The 24,688-nt window shown below is 39.6% G+C and overlaps 1 protein-coding gene across 1 annotated transcript in view; it reads left to right on the top strand.

Annotated features, from left to right (window-relative positions):
- SYNE1 (spectrin repeat containing nuclear envelope protein 1) overlaps positions 1-10,178 on the top strand; it is a 513,156-nt gene extending 502,978 nt beyond the window's left edge. The window contains 1 exon segment of the mRNA XM_073627830.1: positions 9,259-10,178. Coding sequence (XP_073483931.1) covers positions 9,259-9,499 — 241 coding nt within the window. The 3' untranslated portion in view covers positions 9,500-10,178.
- Positions 10,179-24,688: the final 14,510 nt, after the last annotated feature.

The following is a 24,688-nucleotide window of genomic DNA, read 5'->3' as shown; positions in this document are numbered from 1 at the left end:
TCATTTTCTAGACTGCAGTTAAAGTCAGGCTCTACTCCATTCATCTTTGGAACTTGCCAGCCATCAAAATGGATATGAGGTCTTGTTACATACAGTCCATTTTGTGGGCGTTTGCCTCCTCTGAACTCTTCATTGTCAGATTGGTCCATGGAATTGGTGGCGCCATCACTATTCGCTAACCTCACTAACCCTTACTAACACGATTGTCAGTATACTTGCACATAAATGTAGCCCATGTTTTTCTGACCACAAGAGTGCAGACATGAAGCTTTCTGCTTTTCTTTTTTTCTCTATTATTTGGGTAAAATTTACATATTTCTGTAAAGAAAGGCTTGCGCATTTTGGTTGCTGTTGTTTTGTGTGCTTCAGTCATTTTTATTTTTTCATGAGTCTACTTTCCCTATTTGTCCTAAATATCCCAAGCATCCTTGCTGTCACAAATTTTAGGACATAATAAACATTTAGTAGTAAAGTCAACAAGACCACATGTCTATTAAAAATAGATTTAAAAATGAAAAGGTAACTTCATATTCATTCGACCATTGACAAAGAAATCTCTAGTAAAATGTAACAATGATCACTACAGATGAACCATCTGAAAGGTGCACATAGATGATAGGACATTTACTGTGCACTCTTTACAGTAAATCCTGGTATTAACTGTAGTATTATTTAAGTACGGTAAATATCACATGGCCATATCAGTGATTATTAAACACCAATGAAATTGACTACATTTATATGGTAAACCTAAAAACATTTCAAACTTATACAGGATCTCTCCATATAGTAAAATGTAGGAGTTCCACCCATCCTTTGATTCTTATATTTTCTGGAGACAAATCTGCAATTGCGGATTTTACTTGTAGACCTCCTTCTGCTGGTACAATCTGCCCATAAAATTCAATGGTTTCCATTGTGGAACACTTTTTTTTACTGTTTGGCCTCCAGTACTCCACATTATGAAGGCATGAAAACAATGGGACATGGTCCTAATGTGGTTTGGTAGTGGACTCTGGGAAGTGGGGTCAATACTATTATAGCTATACAAATCAATCTCAGCCAAAAAGAGGAATTCAATTGCCCTGGAAATCCATCTTTCCTGTTGCTATCTATATATAAATCAGGTAAGTATGTAAATAAGGCACATTCACTATCCAATAATATTTTTTATGCAACAACTTTTTTCTTTGCAGGTTGTACTGGTTGCCCGTGTCTACTATATAGACTATTAAGAGCCTGCAACCTAACTGCCAAAATATGCATATTTTTGAGTGCTTATCTTTATTTCAGTGTAGGCAAATTGTGGTAGCAGAGCCAAACTCCTCCAGCACCAGCTTAACTTAGCAGGTATACTGGCAAATGGATAAAAATATATGCCATAGCCTATTGCTGTTTTTGCATGCTTGGTTATGAAGTGTTTGAGGTGTCTTCTGGCACATGAGGATTGCCACCCAATTCAGTCATCTATATTAGACATAGGGCAGCCTTTGCTACATGTTACTTTTTCATGTAAAAAATGTTGTTGCAAAAAAAACAAATACTTTAAACTTGTTCTTTATGCTCATGGACAACACTAACCTTCAGTAGTGTTTCACTTAACAGGGTGCTAAAACATGCCTTATTCTTAAAGTTGTCCATTGTTGCTTCTACTGTGTATGGTAGAAGAACATGCTACAGTACAGTAACCTGTAAAATTGCCCATACCCTGGCCATTTATTGGTCAAGATAGGTTGTTTGAGCCACATCTGACTTTCACATATAACTGGTCAGATATTGAACAGTCAATGGAAAATAATAAGTTATACCAGAACTGCATTGGTCTGCATATGTGGTTCTTGCACAACTGTTTATATTTTAAGGGCTTTAAGTATAGCTACCAACCATTGTTTGATTTTGCCATTGCTGTTGAAGGCCAAATTAGGTGTAGGTGAAACTGCTCAAAACTAATTTGGTTCAGTGATCTTCTTGTCTACATCCTAATTTAGACCTGTAGGAGCAAATATTTAAAGAAGTATAGCCAAAGCTATTTTGCCTGCACTTCTCCTGGGGATCACGGGAGTGCAGTTTGTTCTGCACTCCTGTGACCCCTTTTCAGCCAACATAGCCCATAGTCGGCTGACATCACTTAGCCTTTCCAGGCTTGAGAAAGATCCCGAATTTACAATCGGGATCCAGCCAGATGCCTGGCCCGCCAGCTGGCTCAGGCTCTCAATGAGCCACTGAGAGCCTGAACAGGGTGCTCCAACCCCTGCACACCCCAGCGCTCCAGTGAGCGCTAGAGGGGCAGAGCAAAGAGAGAGAGTCTTAGAAGCAGCGGGGGACAGCTGCAGCATCGAACTGATGCTGCATCCACCTAGGTGAGTATAAATGTTTATTTTGTAAAAAAACAATGCTTCTCTTTTAATTATTTGCTACGGGTATCTACATACCTGCATTTGTAAATGGCCTCATATACTGTATATTTTTGATGTGAGGTCATGGCAAATCAATAACCTTGATCATACACCTATGTTTATCAGATTTCAGTGAAAAATAAATAGATAAAAATTGATTAAAAAACAAATTCTTAGAGAGCAGACTCCTTTTTTCAACTTGTCAGATTGTGTAATATAAAGACTTCATTAGTAGCCAGCAGGTTCGCTTATAAGCTGATGAGCATGTTCTATTTAATCTAAAGTGATAATAAAATTTCAAGCTCTCATCACCTTTCCGGCTGACATCTTCCATTGCCAAACATCTGGCCCAGCGTACGTCTTAACAGCTTTGCAGCTTGCAGTGGAGCCCACTTCCTCATAACATCTCAGCCGCAGCACTCTTTCTTTCCACTGGCACTGTTGATTAACACATCTTTTTGCAGTACAGCACAATATTCAATTTGTCATTCAGGCAAGCATGGAATACAAACGAGTTTCAACTGAATGGAGAGCTTAATCAAAAGCACAAGTCAGACAGGTTGTGTTTGATGTCAGCTACAGTACTAACTGATAACACAGAACAGGCTGTCACTGTGTTCCTTATTATTTTAAATGCCTCTGATCAGAGTACTTTGTGTGTGATCTTGCACTGGATCAGTAAACATTGATAGACTACGGTTTAAGGGCAAACAAAATAAAATAAAGCAGTTTTACAAGATTTTTAATGACACTGAAGCATTTCATAAATAGTTTGTGGGCTGTTTGTGCAATTAATGCAGGCAAAGAGCTTTTTAGTTTTATTTTGTATGTTGTACACTAATTACAGAACTTTGTCGGCCCCCTAATAAAATATATATTTAAAGCAAACGTAATCTTTGCCCATTCAGAGAAGAGCAACAGGTTTATTTTATTTCCCCCATCCCTGGCAGCATTTCAATTTTTCTATGCTGCTCCACCTTTCTGTTCAACACCTGAAGCCAACAGGAATACCCACTACTCATGTTGAGTGTGGACTACCTCTCCATTAAGTTTCTACAGTTTAAAGCAGAAATAAAATTAAAAAAAAACAAGCAGGCAGGCTTTTTATTGCCGAAAAAGACAATCAATAAAACAAACTTACCTATCTGTTTGCAGTCTTTTAGAATGTACACTGAGCTGTGCATGCGAGGCCTTTTTTTATCATCTGCTGCCGATATCACTGTTATGTTCATTGACAGGTACCTGGCCATCATTATTTTGTCCAGAAAGCCATTCCTGCTCTCCACTAACATGTGGAGCATAATTTGTCTGTGTCATTGGACCATGCTGTCAGTGGTAGGACACACATGACCACAGACATGTGTCCTAGTAAGCATGGGCAGGGACACTGCACACTGAGTCATTCCTATGGCACTGGGATGGAGGTAGAACGAGGCACACTGATGGAGCTGGCAGTGCCACCATGGGTCTTGTATTACCAATTTAGACCTATTGCTGATTAATAAAAATGTAGGTGTCACAGCCAAAACTACCTAAGAAAATATTTGATGAATCAGACCCGAGATGATTCGCTCATCACCAATCTGGACCTAATTATTTTGACATTCTGTTTCCACTGACAGTGCTTTGGTTTTTTTATTATATTCTTACACTGATTGTCACAGGACGGAGAAAGGTTAACATTTTTAGGACTGCTTGCCTGCATTGTACTGCAGATGGGAGGCTCCTACAGGCACAGCAATGTACCTGTATGTCGCTGGCCACTTCTGGGTACAGGGTTCACGTGCCACCCCCCTTTCTCGCTGTTAGACACAGCAGGTTTTGTCAGCAGGTCCTGGCCAATGATTCATGGCTGGGACCTGCTAATTGGCTGTGTCCAATCACAGCCCAGAGCCCTGTGTTGACAGACAGCACAGGGCTCTTGTACAGAGGGAACAATCTCTTTCAGGGTGAAGGAACAAAGAGATTTTAGGCAAAAAGCAGCACGCAATAACACTTGTTAGGCACACACTTATCCCCTTGATTAGCCCCAGTTTTTAACCCTTCCCAGCCAGTGTCATTAGTACAGTGACAGTGTATAGTACTATCACTGATCAATGTATTAGTGGCCCTGGCAAAGTCAGTGTCAGTTACTCAGTTCCTACCCAGTGTCAGTTATTACAGCCCCATTATAAGCCGCAGATCACCGCCATTACTAGTATAAAAAAAAATTCCAGTATGTATACCATAGTTTGTAGATGCTATAACTTTCGCACAAACTAGGTAATATACACTTATTGGGATTTTGTTTACCAAAGACATGTAGCAGAATACATTTTGGCCTAAATTTATAGAAAAAAAATTGGATACGTTTTATAGCAGAAAGTAAAAAAAATGTTGGTCTCTTTTTGTTTATATAATAAAAAATAAAAAGACCCAGTGGTGATCAAATACCACCAAAAGAAAGCTCTATAAAAAAATTTGTTTAGTAGCGCAGTGCTAAATAGCGAATATAGCCTGGTCACGAAGGGGGTAAAACCTTCCGGAGCGGTTGGTTAAAAGTGGTTAAAACATGTCAGAATAAAATAAAGACAATATAGATTACTCTGAGAACAATTATAAACAAAGAAGGTAAAAGTGGGTTTTTCTGTATATTTAGATAAAAATTTTTTTTTTTTTCTGTTAAAGCTTGGTTGAAAAGTAAAAAATCAAATCTGAGATTGCTAATGCCCCTCTCACCAATTTTCTATTTTTAAACACCTGTAACCAGCAGGTAAACATTTTGAAAAGAAGGCTTTTCTCCTTTAGTCTAAGCAAAAGCTGATTTCATGATTACGGAATAATACAATCCAAAGTAAAATTTTTACAAAGAATTCTTATGGGCCATTAATTACAGCTTTGTAAAAGGAAATGCAAAGTGTATTTTAATAAGAAGCACATCAACCTGGAGGCAAAGTAATTGTAGCAAACAGAAAAACATCAAATAACTTTTGACCTCTATGGATTTTTGTGACTTAGTTATTTGCTCTGCTAATATTGAATGTGACTGTTTCTACATATTGGTACATTATTAGCATTTAATATTGCTGTGTCCATATTAGAAAGTTTGGGAAGTCTAGTGAAGTTTTGCTTCATATAGCAGTAACATCATTACATGTTTAGTGCAAAGACTTAGTATTTTTTTTAATGAAGTCATTAGTATTATGGTTAGGAATAAAGCATATATTTAGGAAAAAATATTTATTGTTAGGTATGAAATATTGCATATGAAAATTGTATTTAATAATGCAGCTAGCAGGTGGTGGCACCACCTTTAAAATAGGCTGACTTCCTGCTATGTTATGAATTGCCTGCATAGCCTATTCAGATTACACACTCAGCTAACTCAGAAGAGGGACACACCACCTCCCCTTTCCACTAGAACAAGTGGGATCCAACCAGATTAGTTAAAGTGTTTGTTAACCTAAAAAAAAATGGATCCTGTTCCCTTAAAAGATCTCTCTCCTCCCCAGCTGACATCATCTGCAGTGCTCGGCCCTGCCCACTCTAGCTGTCAGCTGGAGAGAGGAGAGAGCAGAGGAGTCACGTGAGCGCCGGGAGCTGCTCTCATATATACGGTATAATGGGCATTTTTTTCTATACAGCACAGGCACAGGGGCCCATGTCAATTTTATAATAGAGAGGATGGCATGATCGTATTATCGTGGGTTAACAACAACTGTAATTAGATAAAGGCAACTATCAAACATGCTGGCAGTTATTAAAACAGTATTAAACCCAAAAGCAAACATTTACTATATAGCAGCTTATCAATTCTTAAATGTGATGGCTATCTTAGTTTTCTTTTATAGGCTTTGTTCTTCTCTTTTCATCCGGTGATCCAGCCAGTAAGTCTGTTGTTTTTCAAAAGAACAAGCTCTCTTGCAGATGTATCAGTTACAGAGATGGGACAAACCATTTACTGGCAGGGGTGCTTAAAATGATCAGCTTTTATTTATTTATCTAAAATCTTTATCCCAAAAGTAAAAATAAAACTATTTGCTGTAAAGTGTGAGCTGGGGTTTCGTTTCAGTTTGTTGGTGTATCTAAATCTGCTACGTCGAACACTACCCCCCCCCCCCCAGCAAAAATGCTGCTGTCCAAATGTGCCCGCTGTTCTTCTTCATCTAGAAAGAGAGCACCCTAATACAGGGGGTATGTTACTGGCCAGATCACCAGGGGACAACAGAGGGAAAAAAGGCTAAGAAAAAAGAAAACAAATGCAGCTACCACATCTAGTAATTGGTAAGCTGCAATATATTACATTTTGGTTATGATTTAACTCAGCTTTAAAGTAGTTCTAAAGGCTGAAGGTTTTTTACGCATGAAGGTAAAAAACCTTCAGTGTGAAGCTTCCCCCGCAGCCTCCTGTGCTGTCAATCACAGTTAGGTGGGACTAGAGGGTGGGCCTGAGCCCCATTCTATGTGTCTTATGGACACGCAGTGTGGGGCTCAGGAGCGAGCATGCATAAGTGCCCCCCAAAGTAAGCAGCTTGCTATGGGGCACTCAGAGAAGAGGAGGAGCCAGGAGTGCTTTTCACATGAGTGGATAATTATGTAAATATTCATATTAGTAAATCATCCCAATTGTCTTTGCTCCAAATCTTGCTTGCTTGTAATCCACCATCACAACCTTTCCCAAATCAAAAGCAGGCAACACATGCATCAAATTTTACATGTTAAACTTAATCTGTAATATTTGGATGCATGTTCAAAATTGTGAACACATACTGTATATCATTCATTGCTTTCATTAAATTTTCTATAGCGTTTATTTAATATTTTATTAATATAATCCTATTAAAATATTTTTTTTTTCTAATTTTCCAATTTATTTTTTAAGCAACCAGACCTACAAAGCTAATGGGAAAGTAAGCTGAAAGGTGTCTGCGCTGATTTTTTTTTTTTTTTTTTTTTTTATAAAAATTGCACAAATCTGTTTTTTGGAAAAAAAAATGTCCAGGGACTTTAGAAGTTTTGTAAACTCAAAAACAAATTTGTAACATATTACAGCTTATCAGTCAGTAGATGTGGTGGTTGCATTAATTTTCCCCTTTCAGTATTTTTTCCTTTATTTTCACCTAGTGATTCTGTTAGTAAAACATTTTCTGTTTAAGGGTGACAACGCTCACCATACTGTATCAGGGAAACAGATGCAGGATTGAACTACAGAAATCTGCCTCTCACCTCCTATATAACATTGGGAGGCTTGGCTCTGTAGTCCATAGAGAGTCTATAGAACAATATATTGACAAGAGTCAGCACAGAGCACAGGAAGTCATCAGCTCACATGATTCCTGGCAAGATCAACAATTATTGCATCTACAAATATAAAACAAAAAACGAATATAAAAATGCACTTTGGTATATTTAACAGGCCAAAGGGGACTAAAGAAGAGGTGCTCATTTTTAGAGTTCACATTCCTTTTAACTTTCAGCTACATATTTTATTAATAATGTTATAATCTGTGGGATTACAGATAGTATCCACTGTTACAATGTCCAGACTCGTAATGCAGAAGCAATCTTATGGATTGTTGCACTGTCCTATAACTGCTACATCATGGTCATACTTTTAGCTCCCTCATCATTCTGCAAATGAGAAAATATACTATTTGTGATGGGATAGTATAATGATTGAAAAGATAGCACAGTATCCTGGTTCTGATGGAAATCCGCCAAATCTTCTACCACACCAAGCCTAGTATTGTTCACATAACAATTGGATTGTACAAGAAGTATTATTTTGAATTACGTTTTAGAAAAAAAAAAGTAAATATAGTAGTTCTCTGTAGTACGGATGTGTTTGCCTTGTTTTTAAAAGAGCCAAAGGCCTGCTGGGTTATTAAACTTATATATAAAATTACTGGCAACATAGACTGGGGAATGCACTAAAATGTCATATTTAAATAAAGCAGAGCCAAAGTGAATGTCTTCTGTTTTGGAGGAGTGAATACGTAACTTGGGTATATAGAAAAAACAATGGCTTGTGGCCCCCAACTGTCTACTTCTTCTGTACAAATTAGGGAGAAGGTGCAAAATGCATGACCTTCATTCCTCCCTTGATGTGTATGGGAGCTTTTACAACTGGGATGGTGCTGGAGCAGAAATTGAAAATATATCTCCGTGCAGTGATATGGCAGTGAAATTATATCAAATGAACTACTTTGGATGGCTGGAAGTTCAAAACAGTCCGTCCTAACTAAAGTGCACAATATACATATATACTTTACATATATACATATATATATATATATATATATATATATATCTATCTATATATATATATATCTATATATATAGATATATATATATATTGATATATATATACTTTAAATATATATATCTATATATATATATATATATATAGATATATAGATATATATCTATATATCTATATATATATATATAAAATTTAAATAATTATATATATATATATATATATATATATATATATATATATATATATATATTTTTTTTTTTTTTTAGAGAGATAGAGAGATACTACAGCATTCTCTTCATCCTAACTGTCCACAGTGATCTGTTTCAGTGGTTTTTCACATATTACTCTGTTCTGAGGCATTTTTTTTAATTATTATCCTAAGATAATGTTTGAAATGTAGGTAAAATATTGCACACAGAGCTAAGTTTAAAAGCTGTTTTCTGATTTCCACATCAGAATATCATTCATTGACCTACTTTCCTTGTGAAAAAAGTTACATTTATGTGCTAGAACTGCACAGTGTATTGAGTGCTCAGAGTTCTCACAAAGACTGAGTAGATATGGAAGCTACAGTAAAATGTATTTTTTTGTAAACTTACCTTTATCAATTCTGTTTATTAGGTCCAAAGACGATGGCTCAGGTTCTTACCCTTCTGAAGCTAATTTAGCTCAAAGACACCAGTCATTCTTCCTACGAGTTCTCCGAGCTGCGTTACCACTTCAACTTCTTCTGCTGCTTTTAATTGGTCTTGCTTGTCTTGTACCAATGTCCGAAGAAGACTACAGTTGTACTCTGTCCAATAATTTTGCAAGATCCTTCCACCCAATGCTCCGTTATACCAACGGACCACCCCCTATATGAAAACTCTGGCAGTACCTTGTCTAGAAGATATATAAGCTGTTGCCAGCTTTTATTTGCACTTAATGTGGCAGCTTTATTTCCCTTAATAAACATATAAAATTACAGCTCTGTTAGAGCCCCTACAGTATTGAGTACATTATTGTGCTTCAAAATACAATCACCAATTTCAGCTCAGAAAATACAACCTATTAACCTTAAATCATGTGACCTTCTAAAAAAATTAACTATGCATAGTCAAGATTAATATTTTTTTTTGTCAAAGAAAACTCTAATGAGTCAATTGATCCCCAATGTGAGTATTATCAGTATTTGACAAGATGCAATTATGATGCTATTTTAAATGCTTGTAATATAAAATTTTAAAGAGCTTCAACAACCAATATTTTTTTTTTTTTTTACTTTTCTCTGTGGCATTTTTGGTTGATGGGCTTTCTGTGTGGGGATTTGGTGGGGGAGCATGAACTAACTATAAACTCTGTATTAAGTATGGCAGATATACAAATGAGAAGCACTTTTTTAAGCTATGAAACTGGATGTAAGAAATGAAGTCCTGAGCTCGACAGAAAACAATCTATGAAATGTCAAGTAAAGAAATAGAAAATATTATTTATGTATGTACAGTTTGCTAAGCAAAGTTTGTTTGTATTGATTTCTTGCAATTATAGATATTGTAAAATAATTTTGTTGTCTGCATTTTTTGGTTAACGATAACACTTTGTCTTTTTGACATTCCAATATACATATTTCTTCTTATAAAGAGTCTCTACTTGGACAGATCCATCAGTAATGAGAGATTATTTATATCAAAACTGTGGACTTGGGTACTTCATTATCTTTCAGTGCTATCATCCCAAAAACATATGCCAAGAAAAATATAATAGGGGACTTTATAGCACTCAAGAATTCAAATTACATAGGTATTTATAAAGATTCAAAAATCATAATTTATTTGTACAAAATAGACATATATATGCATTTAAATAGGTTGAAAACAATAGAAATTTCATAGGTATAGATTGCACACATCTGACCACAAGTGATGAACTAACGTTCAGGCCAAACCTAGTTTGGCTGAACCCACAGGAAGCTGTCACATGATAGCAGGCTGCCAGCCCAACCAGCTGTGGTCAAGGAAATCCCCTCCCTGCAGTTGCACGTAAAAAGGGGGAGGGGATGCTGGTGTATTGACATAATATGGCCATATGATCATATTTGGTCAATGACATTTGACCCAAACCCTAATGACTCATGACCACTGACCACTTCAGCTTGTGTTATATATATTTCATATATTATACATATTGACATATTGCAGATATTCCATTTTACAACCAAACAGGCAATGCATTTTGTAGAATGAATCCACTTCTTAAGGCTCAAACATGAAAGGACTACACACTATTTAACAACCTTTATTGAAAGTAATTCGGTGGTATTTTACTTAATACCTAACACCAAGAATGTGGCAAACAAGTGTCCACCAATAAAAATAGTGAAAATGGATAAGCACATTTTGCTTCAGATTATCAGGAATAGACTCTGGCCACCAGGAGCAATTGAGTGCTAGATTCGTCTTGCGGTCTATGCCAGCCTATCTGCCAAAACTCTGACATGGAGACACCCCGCTTGGACAGAGGTGCCAGTAATGATAATGGGAAGAGCTACCCTCTGGGTATAACACAAGGTAATCTAAACATCCTAATCAGATGCCCTTTGAGGTTTCTGATGGAAATGCCAGACTATGGAGCTTTGTAATACTGGATTGTATAGCTCCTTAAGCAAGCACAGTTGTACCAAAGACTGCTACTCAAAATTTTGGTGGCATATTTTTTTTTTAGCAAAAGAAAAAACAAGGGAGACCAGCCCCAGGGGATCTAAGTGTAGTAAAAACAATATTTATTCATAAATTAATAAAAAGCAGATGCACTCACAAAGGAACCAATGCATAAGCTGGGGGTGTAGAAAGGCAGTGTCCCATTGCACCTCCCGGACTGCCTGAGTAATCCAATTGAGCCCAATGATATACTGCCCGGCTGGGCTGAAGAGTCAGTCATATCGCTCTCCTGCTGGAAGATGCTGACAGGCATTAGATCTGAAGCTGACAATAGTAAAGCCCACCCTCTGGGATGTCATCATCTGATGGCATGTCCACATAACATAACACATTTCTGGAAGGATTCCCCTTTCCTCGGCCTCAATATTTTTTTAAGCTGTTTTAAATTCGTAAAAAGTCCTGCCTGAGAGCAGACACCATAAGTTGCTCGCTATCACCTTTCTTAGATGTAAAACCCTCCTTTGTATGAATCTCTGAAATTAGTTCTGAAATTAGCTGTCCTGTCCAATGAAAGTACTCCTGTGGTTATTAAGGGCACTCTTGTTGGACTGGGGAATGGAAGTTGGCAGCCCTCAACTCTTAAGTTGGAAGATTCAGGCCCCTTGCAATAAAGTGAAAACACTTTCAGAGGGGTACACAAATGATGATTTATTAGCTAATAACAGTCTTCTTATCGATGAATACATTCAACTTTTCCTTCATGGTGTTAACGTGTCACTAAACTATATATAAAAAAGGGAACCCTTCCTAACAAGTATTATAATCTTTCTGTGATGTTTGTTTAGGCCAGAAATCTGTAACTAGGTTTACACTGCTTGTCAGCTATAGGCAGTAACCTATGTTCTTTGTTCATGGTGCCAACAAACTGCAGGCTCATGGAGCATCTGCACCATTGCCAACACACTGTGCATACCCCATTTCTTTAAAGAGAAACTGCAGTCTGCTTACATAATATGTAATAAAAACATCTTTGCCATTCTGAAGCTTCCGTTCAACCACTTTGCATACTATTTTATATATACTGTGATTCTGTACTTGCCAAATATTCTGCAGAAATCTTCCTCCATTAAGTCTGGCTGCATCCATTTTAACTGTGGGCAGCTGAAGCTGCTGCCTGTTCACTTCCTGCATTTACACAGACACACAGAGGCACACCTCCAGCTCTGCAGCTCTCATTGGCCCTCTTATGACTCATCCCCCCTTCCCTTCCTGGCAAACTTTCACAAGAGTGAGAGCTGTGCATGATGTCATAAGCCTAGGTTTTTTTTCCAGACAAGAAACAGGAAGTGGGCTGTATAAGGTTTTTACTGGTAGAAAAAAAAATGTTTTACTATCCAAAGTTAAAACAACAAAGGCAGAAGATTTAATAGATGGAAAAATGAAAAAATTACTGAAGTTCCGCTTTAAGTAAAGTAAGCCTTGTATCCACATTGTTTACTATTCAGGAGCTCTCTGTCACTATGGCCGAACTGGGGGCAGGGCTAATCCAGAGCAGGTCACATGTCCTGTAACATCACCAAGCCCCCCCCCCAGGCTGTGTAAACTGTCACTCAAGGATCTTCTCTGTCCAAAGGCATTGGAGGGTGGATCAGATACTTGACTGACAGCTTAGCTCTGGGTTTACATGGCCTGGGGATGGTCTGGTGACACCACAGGACATGTGATCCCAGATTGTAGAAGGTGTAAAAAGGTATTTATTGCTCTTATTATTAAAGGGTTTCACATGTAATAAATGGCTAATGGTGTGTCTTGTTATTTTGATGCTGTAATAGTATAAGGGTTTAGAATCACATGTCTCAGTCTCCCCGATGTACAGACTACGTGTTCTTTGTTTCAAAGATTTTATCCCAATTTATGTTTTCTAGCAAGGTTCATAGTTTAGGGAAGTTGGCTCTTTTGAAATTCAGTGTCTTTGTGTTTCCCGTGTGTTTCCTATTTGTGTGATTTATACTGAAGCCAATTGACCTGTGATCGCTGTTTCCTAAATTGACCCATATTTCCACATCCATGATCCGGTCTGTATTGTTGGTAATCAGTAGATCTAGTAACGCTTGTTTCTAGTTGGTGCATTTACCATCTGACCCATGAAATTGTCCTGCAAGACATTTAGGAACTGGCGAGCCTTAGACAAATGCTTGGTTCCCTCCACCCAGTCTATGTCTGGATAATTAAAGTCCCCCATTATGATAACACTTCCCATCCTTGCTGCTAATCCAAATTGTGATAGGAGGTCCATCTCCCCCTCCTCCCTCAGGTTAGGGGGCCTATAGCATACTCCCAGTATTATTTTCCCCTTAGCTTCATCCCTTTGGAGCTCTGCCCATAAGGATTCCACCTCCTCCCTAGCTCCCTATTGAGGTCATCTCTCACATTCACTTGTACATTATTCTTGCTATATAGGCATAGCCCTCCCCCTTTTTTACCCTCTATCCCTGTGATAAAGGGAATATCCTTGAATGGTTGCCAGCCAATCATGAGAGCTGTTGAACCAGGTCTCTGAAATTCCCACAAAATCTAAATCCTCCTTGTTCAACAGTATCTCTAGTTCACCCATCTTGTCTGCCAGGCTCCTGGCATTGGTGAACATGCCATGTAGTTTAGACTGGTCGCATACTATCCTCTTATTGGGTGTTCCGAGATTGCAAATAGGACTTGCTACTATACTTACCTTGGGTTTATGTGCTTTAGTCAATCTACCACTAATGGCCCCAATACTACCCTCTGGAATATGTTCATTGCTGACTATCTCTACCTCTGGACCTTCCCCCCCATCACCTAGTTTAAAAACCCCTCTAACTTTTCAGCCATCTTCAATCCCAGCAGATCTGCACCCTCCTCATTTAGGTGCTCATCATTATGTCCATTGCTGCATTTTAAATAATGATTTACTGCCTATAAGGCCTCATGCCCACAGGCATTTTAAAAAACGAGATGTAAAGCCAGTACCGACGCCAGGAAAACAGTGGCATTAAAAATGCGATTTTATCCGTGTTTTGCATTGGCGTTAATGTGTGTTTAGATGCGTTTTTACGCATTAGTGCTAAGCAGCGTTTTGTTTTAAAACAGACATCCCTCTTCTATTTTCCACTCCCAAATTACCCACAAAGCCACTGAAAATAAATTAAATATTTTAGAGAGCATGTGTCTGTGCCATTTTGGTAGGAGAGAGAGAGGATAGAGCATTTGAGAGTTTGTTGGAGTTTTTTGCATTGTAGTGATTGTTCTGAGTTGTTAGTATGGATCCTGTCATCCAGAAGATAGACGAGGCAATCCTGCTGATTGTCTTGCGGAGGCTGTGAAGAAGGAGACAGGTGGAGGAGGAGATGGTATTCCGTCAGTGTCTATGGGTTAGGGTTTGGGGATAGGGTTAGTGGTAGGTGTTGGGGTTTAGGGGTTGGGGTTAGAGGTAGGGGTTAGCAGTAAGGGGGTAGAGGTTGGGGTTAGGGGTTAGGGGTTAGGGTATAGGGGTTTGGGGAAAGGGTTAGGGGTAAGGGGATAGGAGTTAGGGATAGGGGTTAGGAGTTAGGGGATAGGGGTAGGGGTTGGGGTTAGGGGTAGGGGTTAGGGCATAGGGGATTAGGGGTAGCACTACTTATTTGTATGCAGTTTTTTTTTTCAATATGTTACATTTTTATGTTATGTTAGGTTCCTTGCCACAGGACAAAGCTATGTCTTGTTGCATCACTACTTCCTCCTTGGCCTCACAACAGTGGCCAAAGTGACGAGAGAAACATGTGTGGCAATATGGGAGGAGTTACATGAAGTTGTAATGTCGGAGCCCACAGAAAACATCTTGGAATCAGTTGTTGACACCTTTTGGGAGAAAACGCAGTTCCCCAATTGTATTGGTGTCCTTGATGAGAAACACATCAGGGTGAAGAAGCCTCCCCACTCTGGATCATTGTATTTCAAATATAAAAAATATTTTTCAGTTGTCCTCCTGGCAATAGCTGATGCACATCTGAAATTCCTTGCTGTGGATGTGGGAGCACATGGCAGCCAAGGTGACGCCCACATATTCCGTGAGTCGTTCTTCGGACATCGTCTACACGAAGGACGGCCCAATATTCCTCCCAGTAGGTCTCTACCCTGCACTGAGGAACCCAGCTTTGCATTGGTCATGGTGGCAGACGAGGCCTTTGGACTGGCCGAAAATCTCATGAGGCCATACAGTGGCTATAGTTTCAGCCTTCAGCAAAAAATCTATAATTATAGGCTCAGCCATGCACGTGTTGTCGAATGTGCTTTTGGTGTATGCATGGCCAAATGGCGAGTTTTGCTGTCCTGTATGCAGCTGGATGTTGAGAATGCAATTAAAGTGGTCCTGGTATGCTGCATTCTGCAGAACTTTCTGTGGGATAATGACAGAAGTAATGTTGAACTGGAGTCCAGTATCCAAGCTTAGAGAGTACAATTTATGGACTTGCGGTCAACGTGTCATGACCATCCGAAATAAATTTGCCGAATTTTTGTATCACTTGATGGAGAGGTGTCATGGCAAAATGATTTTGTGTAAAAGAAAAAAAAAAAATTGCATACATCATTAATGAACTCTGTTTTATTGTATTTTTCTTTGAATAAAGCTTTTCAAATTCATGTTATTTCTTTCTATTTTTCGTCGATTATTCAACAAATCCTTTTCACTGTGCCTGAGGCAAGGGTATGCTAGCCCTTTTTGGGCTTAGATGTTAGATACAAATTGACCGTAGGAGTGTGGAGCGGAAAATTTGGTCTGGTATAGAAGAGTTGGTGGCTGGGTTGAGGAGGGGGCTGGTATTGAGAGGGGGTACTAGCGCTGCTGAGGTCCCAGGGGCCATTGGGAGATCACGGGAAGCATTATATGGATAACATGATGGTGGCCCACCACTTAATTTGGCATGTATGTATTGCATAGAAATAGCATACATGCGATCCATACAATGCTTCTCTTGGTCTCCCCAATGTCCTCCAGGATGTGATATAAGCTGCGTCAGAAGCAGGTGCGCGGGTTGCTGGTATACAAAAATGCATCCACACTGCGCCTCTCCTGCCGCACTTTCTGCAGCATTGCTAGCACACTGTCCTCTGCCTCAATATTGCAGCCGTCCCTCCTCTGACACCCACCGCCATGACTGCGCACCTTCCCATGTTCTTGCCTGCCAGCCGACAACTCCAAAACAATGGATTCCTGCAAAAGAACGAAAATGTTTAGATTGACATGTAGATAGACAGACAACGGGATAGACAAGCAGACATAACGGACGGACAATTACCTTATGTCGAGACTCAGCTATGACACTTGCCACACTGCTGTCATGGGGTAATGTGTTGCCAGTGCTCTCTATGGGACTGGTGGGTCTGTCCACATGTGCCTCTTCCAAAGCCTCCTCCCTTAGATGTTGTCCTGCAGAGAATACAATTTAAAAAGTTAAACAATATCCCTGGAAAATGTAAACTGTCTGCAAAGCAATGCAAATAGGGAAATATATGATAAAAAAATAACACAAAAAAAAAAACTTACTGCCTGCTGCTATTTATCATGTTTTAGCGCAAGAAAGCCAAATTGTTGTGGTATATGTGGTTTTTTTTTTGTAGGGGCTGGTGCTCCACTACGTGCTGCCTCCTCCTCTGTCAGATCCCTCCTTACTTGATAAAAGAGGGATTTCCACCTGTGCTGCAAATTTCTGCCTAAAGAAAAGTGGAAAAGAAGGGTTAATAATTTAATATGCATTCTTCATTTACATTACACAACAAAAAGATCATGCATTAAATGAAAATAGACTTACTTGTCTCATTTCTGGCTCCATTAGTCATCTGTTCCCAACCAGGGGTTATTGCTGCACTGATATCCACCCATGTTTTCACTTTTTTAATATGGTCTCCATGCAGTGGATGAGCCAGATCCCAAAGGTCAGGATGGGCCTCAACTGCACTAATGAGGTCCACCTGAGACACAGCACTGGCCATCTTCTCTCTCCTATGTACTACCCACAATCACTGTGCAAAGGTCTCTTGGGTAATGTCCAGACAGGAATTTCCTGTTTTTCCAGACATTACAGTGACCTATCAAATTTTTACAACTTAAAAACGCTGATGCGCAAAAATGCAGCTTAACGTTGTGTACAACGTTAAGCTAGCGCCGCGCCTCGTGCTGGTTGTGGGGTTTTTTTGGAACTTAAAAACGCCTATGTCATTTACAACTCAAAAACGCCTTGGTGGGCATGAGGCCATAGGCTAATATGGAGAGGCGTTTTTAAGCTGCAAAAAATACTCCTAAAAGCGGCTGTAAAAACGCCTGTGGGCATGAGGCCTAATAATAGTTAAAGCCGAACAGGCTTTTTTAGTTTTTCTGATTCCTCAAGGCAGGTACACACCCATAAAGGCATTTTGATATTTGCATGACTCCCAAGGGTCAGTCCACTGTTTGCATCAGGGCCAAGGGTTTTTGTGAGGAGATATTTTTTATTGGAAAATAATATTTTTATTGGAAAAATATCATCGCCAATTTTGAGTAGTCTCTGCCTTTTTTGGATCAATTCTCTCAACAGTAATGCATAGAACCCTAACTATGGAAATATGCAAATCACTGGGGCTGATTCACCCTCTTTGGCCTGTTTACCATTTTCATTGAAAGTGAAAGTAAAAGAAAATCAAATTTTGGGTCATCCCCAGAAAAGTAATAGAGGGGAAATGAGGATACAGATGGCAAAATTAAACAAAACTGATGGGGTTATAACCTTACCTTACTCTATCCAAAATGAAATAAAAAAACGTTTCGCCTATAGATCTACTTAAGGCATAGGTGTGCGCAGCCTATTGCATTAGGGTGTGCACCCCAAAGCTCCAACACATATGTGTTTGACATATTTACTGGCCTTTTCCCCGCTCTCCATCCTGAAACAATGGGAGGAAGGGGGAGCAAGGGAGCACATGGGGGACCCGGGCAACAGAAGGAAGAGGAACAGGGAAAGGAGGGGTGGCATATATAAATACCGATCCCCTATATTTTCCTCCTGTGGCAGCTGAATGTTGACAAAAGGGAGAGGAGGAGAAGCCTACTTTCAGCTGCTGCAGGAGGAAAATACAGATCAGTTCCACAAAATTCCACCCCTGCTGCCTCTCCTGTCCAGGTTCTGAGGATCGGCAAGAAAGGATTGCGGTTTACCTGTCACCTGCCCACCATTGACAGGTTGCCAACCCTGCGCACGCCTATGACTTAAGGGTAAATAGACTGTGCACTTTGCAAGGTGCTCCAGAGCTTAGTAAATGCGGTAAAGCTTCATTTTACAAAGAACACCCAACCACATGCAAGAACAAGAAAAGAAACAGCATTTTTGCTTGCACATGATTAGATGATGGAAGTCAGCAGAGCCCCCCCCCCATTTAATAAGCTCTGGAGCAACTTAACTTGCAAAGTACTCAGCCTATGTGCCTTTAGGAAATCCACCCCATTACATGAAGTAAAATATACGTATTTTCTCCTGTCATTTCGCCATAGAGATTTTTTTTTGTGAATAAACAAGCATATACATCATTTGCTGCAAAAAAACTCCCAATCACTCCAAACATAATATAATGCACTGTACATGCATATCACAATGATCCAATCTCTTGTTCAAACATACATTACCACTCTAATTCACCCGAAAGGTGTTCTATCGGGTTGAGATCAGGACTCTACAGGCCAGTCATGTTCCTCCACCACAAACTCGCTCATCCATGTCTTTATGGACCTTGCTTTGTGCCCTGGTCTAGATCATTTGGTGGAGGGGGAATTATGGTGTGGGGTTGTTTTTCAGGGGTTGGGCTTGGCCCCTTAGTTCCAGTGAAGGGAACTCTTAAGGCATACCAAGACATTTTGGACAATTTCATGCTCTCAACTTTGTGGGAACAGTTTGGGAATGGCCCCTTCCTGTTCCAACATGACTGCGCACCAGTGCACAAACAAGGTCCATAAAGCAATGGATGAGCGAGTTTGGGGTGGAGAAACTTGACTGGCCTGCACAGAGTCCCGACCTCAACCCGATAAAATGCCTTTGGGATGAATTAGTGTGGAGACTGCGAGCCAGGCCTTCTCGTCCACATGAGTGCCTGACCTTACAAATGCAGTTCGGGAAGAATGGTCAAACAGTCCTATAGACAAACTCCTAACCCTTGTGGACAGCCTTCTCATAAGAGTTGAAGCTGTCATAGCTACAGAGGGTGGGCCAACTCAATATTGAACCCTACAGACTAAGACTGGGATGCCATTAAAGTTCATGTGCGTGTAAAGACAGGCCTCTCAATACTTTTGGTAATATAGTGTATTTCATATGTAGTGGGGATACTTTACTTTTTTGCAATTATTTTTAGATATCTTCTCACTGACAGGTTCCCGCAGACATAATTGATCTTTTAGCTATCTGTAAGGGAGTAATTCTTCCCAGTGACCATCACAGTAAAGTATCATGAGTTGTAGATATAGTAATTTTTAGCAGGGGTTTCTTGAGACTGGAAAAATACATCAAGGTTTCCTCTGTGTTGAAACGCTTGATAAAGGCTGCCTAAAAGTGTAACTAAATAACTAAAGGCAAAACTTTCTTTTTAATTTCGGATAGAGTAAGAGTGTTATTTTTTTTTTTGCTTTTGTATTTTGTTGCTCATTTACGTATCTGGTGCGTTTTTTTCTTCCATTTTTTTGTTTTTTGCAACCTGTGTCCCTATGGGGAGATTTACCTTCACTTCCTGCCCCATTACCAAAACAGGAAGTAAGGAAATCCCTGAAAATTATGGAAATCCTTTGGTCCCCCAGATCACCAGAACAATTGTCCCTATTGGAAGATTTCCCCTCTATTACTTTTCTTGGGACAGCCCAAAGTTTGGGATCTGCTTTTAATTTCACTTTCAATGATAATGGTAAACAGGAAAAATAGAAAGAGTGAATCTCCCTAATGAGGGCACAGACAACCATAAACACCTAATACCTCTCACCCTATACAGAATTAGTTATACTTTAAGTAAATAAAAACTATATATATATATCTTTATAAATGTCAAATTTTTAAAGAAAATAGTATCAAAAATGACACACATATATAAATACCCTTCTTCCACCAATAAAATGTTGGAGAAGAAGGGCATATATATATATATATATATATATATATATATATATATATATATATATATATATATATATATATATGATTTTTTAATACTATTTTCATTTAATATTTGATATTTATAAAGATATTTTGTATTTACTTAATTGAACTTAGTTACTATTGATACACCATGTGTGCCCTGTGAAAGCAGCTTCCCTTTGACTGGTAGTCTAGTCACCTTTTTTATTTTGTATTAAACCATTTTACCTCTTTATTAGTAAACAAAAACTGACAGGGGCTCTAACTTTTCTCCACTGTATCCACCCCAACCCCAGTGGATATCGCATAAGCTGGCCCTGAACTCTCCTCTATGTTATCCTATCAGTACATGTACACAGGGTCGTTTATAGTTGTTTCTAGGCAGTTGAGTTTAGAAGCATTTTTTGGAAAGCAAACAAAAATTCGTTCAGGACGGATGTTCGGAGGCATTACAAACGCCAAATGCCTGTAACAGCTTGTAAATGTGTGTAAACACGATAACTCGCATTTAGCCAAGTTTCATTTACAGGTGTTTTTCATTTTTGACTATTTGAAAAAAAAATGCTTCTAAACGCAAACACAGTTAAACACGGCATGTAAATGTGGCAAAACTGAAGTTTTTAAATGTGGGTTACTATCTGTCAAGTTAAATCGTTCAGGAGAGGTTGTAAAACATCCCGTGTACATTAAGCCTAACTCTATAACAAGGGCCAAGGTATGTTTGTATGTGGTTTTCAAAAATATTACTGTTTTTTTATGACAGTATGAAACAATTTTTTTTTTTCTGTGAAGCAAAATCTTTTTTTTTGTCATTTTTTCCCCTTTTTTATGACAGCTTTTTTAGCTGGGTCAGTAGACTTGACATACAGTTTGACAAATGTTTCTAGAGATGTGGCAGAATTATTCGGTCTCAACAGTCTGACCTGTCTTCACAAAACAGGAACTGATGATATGGTAAAAAGTTCACATTGAAAAGGATACTGAAAGCTTTTGTAGAGGAAAAAAATGCTGATATTGCATATTTTATATGTGAGCAATATTATGGATGAAAAATCGAGAAAGACTTATTCAAATCAGATAATTATCCTGCTGATCTGCTATGCTTTTCACATGATTGGAAAAATAATATTTGCCCAGTTTATTGTGTGAAGATTGTCTACTCTTTTAGCAAGTCAGCCCTAATGTTATATCATTCTGCTGCAGGCTGAAGAAAACATTTCCTCTGCCTCCACTCCAGCAGTGATCAGATGGCAACATTGTTACCTAGTAATGCATCACAAAGTGTGAGGCCACAGAAGGGACTGATTGTGTCTGACATTTGTTAACACACACATGAAATGCACAGGCACTAGCATTTATGTAATTGCGTTATCTCTAAACTGGTATCTCAGTGCAGGAAATAGATGCCATCTGGCATTTTCTCCTGCCAGTAAATACCAGTGACAGGAAAAGGTTGCTAGTAAACAATATGACTGTGACATAGTTACATAGTAAGGTTGAAAAAGACACAAGTCCATCTAGTTCAACCTATACAATCCCATATACACAATCCTATACCCACAGTTGATCTAGAGGAAGGCAAACAAAAAAAAAACAGCAAAGCATGATCCAATTTGCTACAACAGTAAAAAATTCCTTCCTGATCCCCCAAGAGGCAATCAGATATTCCCTGAATCAACTTTACCTATAAATGTTAGTATCTAGTTATATTATGTACATTTAGGAAATAATCCAGGCCTTTTTCAAAGCAATCTTTTGAGCTGACCAGAACCAGCTCTTGGGGGAGTCTATTCTACATTTTCACAGCTCTTACTGTGAAGAAACCTTTCCATATTTGGAGATTAAATCTCTTTTCCTCCAGACGTAAAGAGCACCCCTTTGTCCTCTGTGATGATCTCAAAATAGATCATCACAATAATAACTCAACATCAAGTTCACTATATGGAGCCCTTATGTTTTTGTACATGTTGATCATATCCCCCCCTTAATATCCTTCTCAACAGAAAATAAATTCAGTTCCTCTAATCTTTCCTCATAGCTGAGCTCCTCCATACCTGTTATCAGTTTGGTTGCCCTTCTCTGCACTTTCTCCAGTTCCCCAATATCTTTTTTGTGAATTGCGCCCAAAACTGAACTGCATATTCCAGATGAGGTCTTACTAATGATTTGTACTGGGGTGCATGCGCAGTTCTGGTCCAGGGCTAGCTGAGACTATCCGATTGCCTGCTACAGTGTGTTCAGGCAGCGCCGCAGAGGGTGGGTCTGGCAAGGGCGGTGCCTGAGCGTGTCGTGTGATGTCATGGTGCAAGGAAGTCAGGTGGAGCGGGCGAAGCCTTGTGTGCTGGTCTGCGGGACAGGAGTAAGGCAAGCCGGAAACGAGACTGTCAGTGCTGTTGGGATTGGAGTGGACTGAAGGGACCACCTAGCGTGGAGAGAGACTGTCAGTGTGACTCAGGAGGGGACGTGTCGTGTCAGCGAGGGTTCATCATCATCTGTGCTGCTGCACACTGCTGTCAGTATCACTTTGAGGAGTCAAGTTCATCTGTGTGTGCATCCATTCTAATTTCTTGATCTCCAGAGTCCTGTCCCTGTGCTACTTACTTACTATATCGAAACTAAAATAAGAAATATGTTTTTTTTGCCTTATTATCTATTTTAAATTACATTGCTAATTGCATATTGTACTTCTTTCTAGCCTGAAATTTACACCTAAAACTGTAATTTTGTAACTTTTGGAAAAGGCAGTAAAAACTTGGCTGAGCCAGTAAATTTTGGGTGTTGTGTCAGTAAATTTCAATATGGTAGGTTGGCAACACTGATAGATGCTGATGTTGCATAATATCTAATAGCAAAGATGGTGCCATCCTTGCCGCACCAAAAAAGCAAATGAAGACATTGTCTGGGGGAGTACTCAGAACTCTGTGTGGCAGTGGCATCATTAAGAGGTGGCTATTGAGGCTGGAGCCCTGAATCTGGGGCCCATAGCCCCGAGTCCAGGGCCGGCCCTACAGTGAGAGTGGCCCGGGCTGTCTGACACAGCACTTCCCGCACAGCCGCGGCACTCTCACTGAGTACTTTGCACTTGGTGGTTCACTGACAGTGACAGCCAGAGAAGGGAGATCAGTGTAAGAGTGAGTCTCCTCCCTTGCTCCGCCCGTATCATAGAGTCGGGACTCAGGAGGAACTTTCTCACACAGAGCAGGTGAGTGCAGACCGAGATGGAGGGGGGAAACTCTGTATACCCAGCCTCTCCCCTCTCTGTATACCCAGCCTCTCCCCTCTCTGTATACCCAGCCTCTCCCCTCTCTGTATACCCAGCCTCTCCGCTCTCTGTATACCCAGCATCTCCCCTCTCTGTATACCCAGCCTCTCCCCTCTCTGTATACCCAGCCTCTCCCCTCTCTGTATACCCAGCCTCTCCCCTCTCTGTATACCCAGCCTCTTCCCTCTCTGTATACCCAGCCTCTCCCCTCCCTGTATACCCAGCCTCTCTCCTCTCTGTATACCCAGCATCTCTCCTCTCTGTATACCCAGCCTCTCCCCTCTCTGTATAACCAGCATCTCCCTTCTCTGTATAACCAACATCTCCTCTCTCTGTATAACCAACATCTTCTCTCTCTGTATACCCAGCATCTCCCCTCTATGTATACCCAGCATCTCCCCTCTCTGTATACTCAGCATCTCCACTCTCTCTATACCCAGCCTCTCCCCTCTCTGTATACCTAGCATCTCCCCTGCTTGCCCAAGCATATGACTTGCTTTACTTTGCTGCTATGGGCTGTAGCCCCAGATCTTTTGTAGACCTAGCAACACTACTGTGTGTGGTAATAAATACCTGTAGGTTTTTAACATATACACTACTTAGAGGTCATGCACATGAAAAAATATTAGTTTTATAGCATAATAAATACACCAAGGAGGCTGACATTCATGCTATTGTGGTAATCTAAAATAGTACATTGACTACAACATCGTCTTTGGATGTTCTTGAGCCTTGCCTTTTGCGATATTAGATTTTCTGTCTAGGTTATGCGGTTGTCCTGAACCTGGCCATAACCAGAATTTAGATATGCTTCCTGTTGCTATCTCCTCTCGTTTCTTCTGCATACGTTGAGTATGTGTACTCCATCACAGCAAGTTCATTTTTAGGGCAAACTAAAATATCAGGGCAAACAGTCTATCATTTTCAGTTATGCTTTACTGAAATGTCTGTAATCATCAAAATTTCAGCTTGGGTTTATGGAAATAACCAGT

The sequence above is a fragment of the Aquarana catesbeiana genome, linkage group LG04, assembly GCF_042186555.1.
Source record: "Aquarana catesbeiana isolate 2022-GZ linkage group LG04, ASM4218655v1, whole genome shotgun sequence".
NCBI classification, from domain to species: Eukaryota; Metazoa; Chordata; class Amphibia; order Anura; family Ranidae; genus Aquarana; species Aquarana catesbeiana.
Note: the sequence above shows the minus strand (reverse complement) of the source record. Positions and strands in the feature narration are given on the sequence as shown.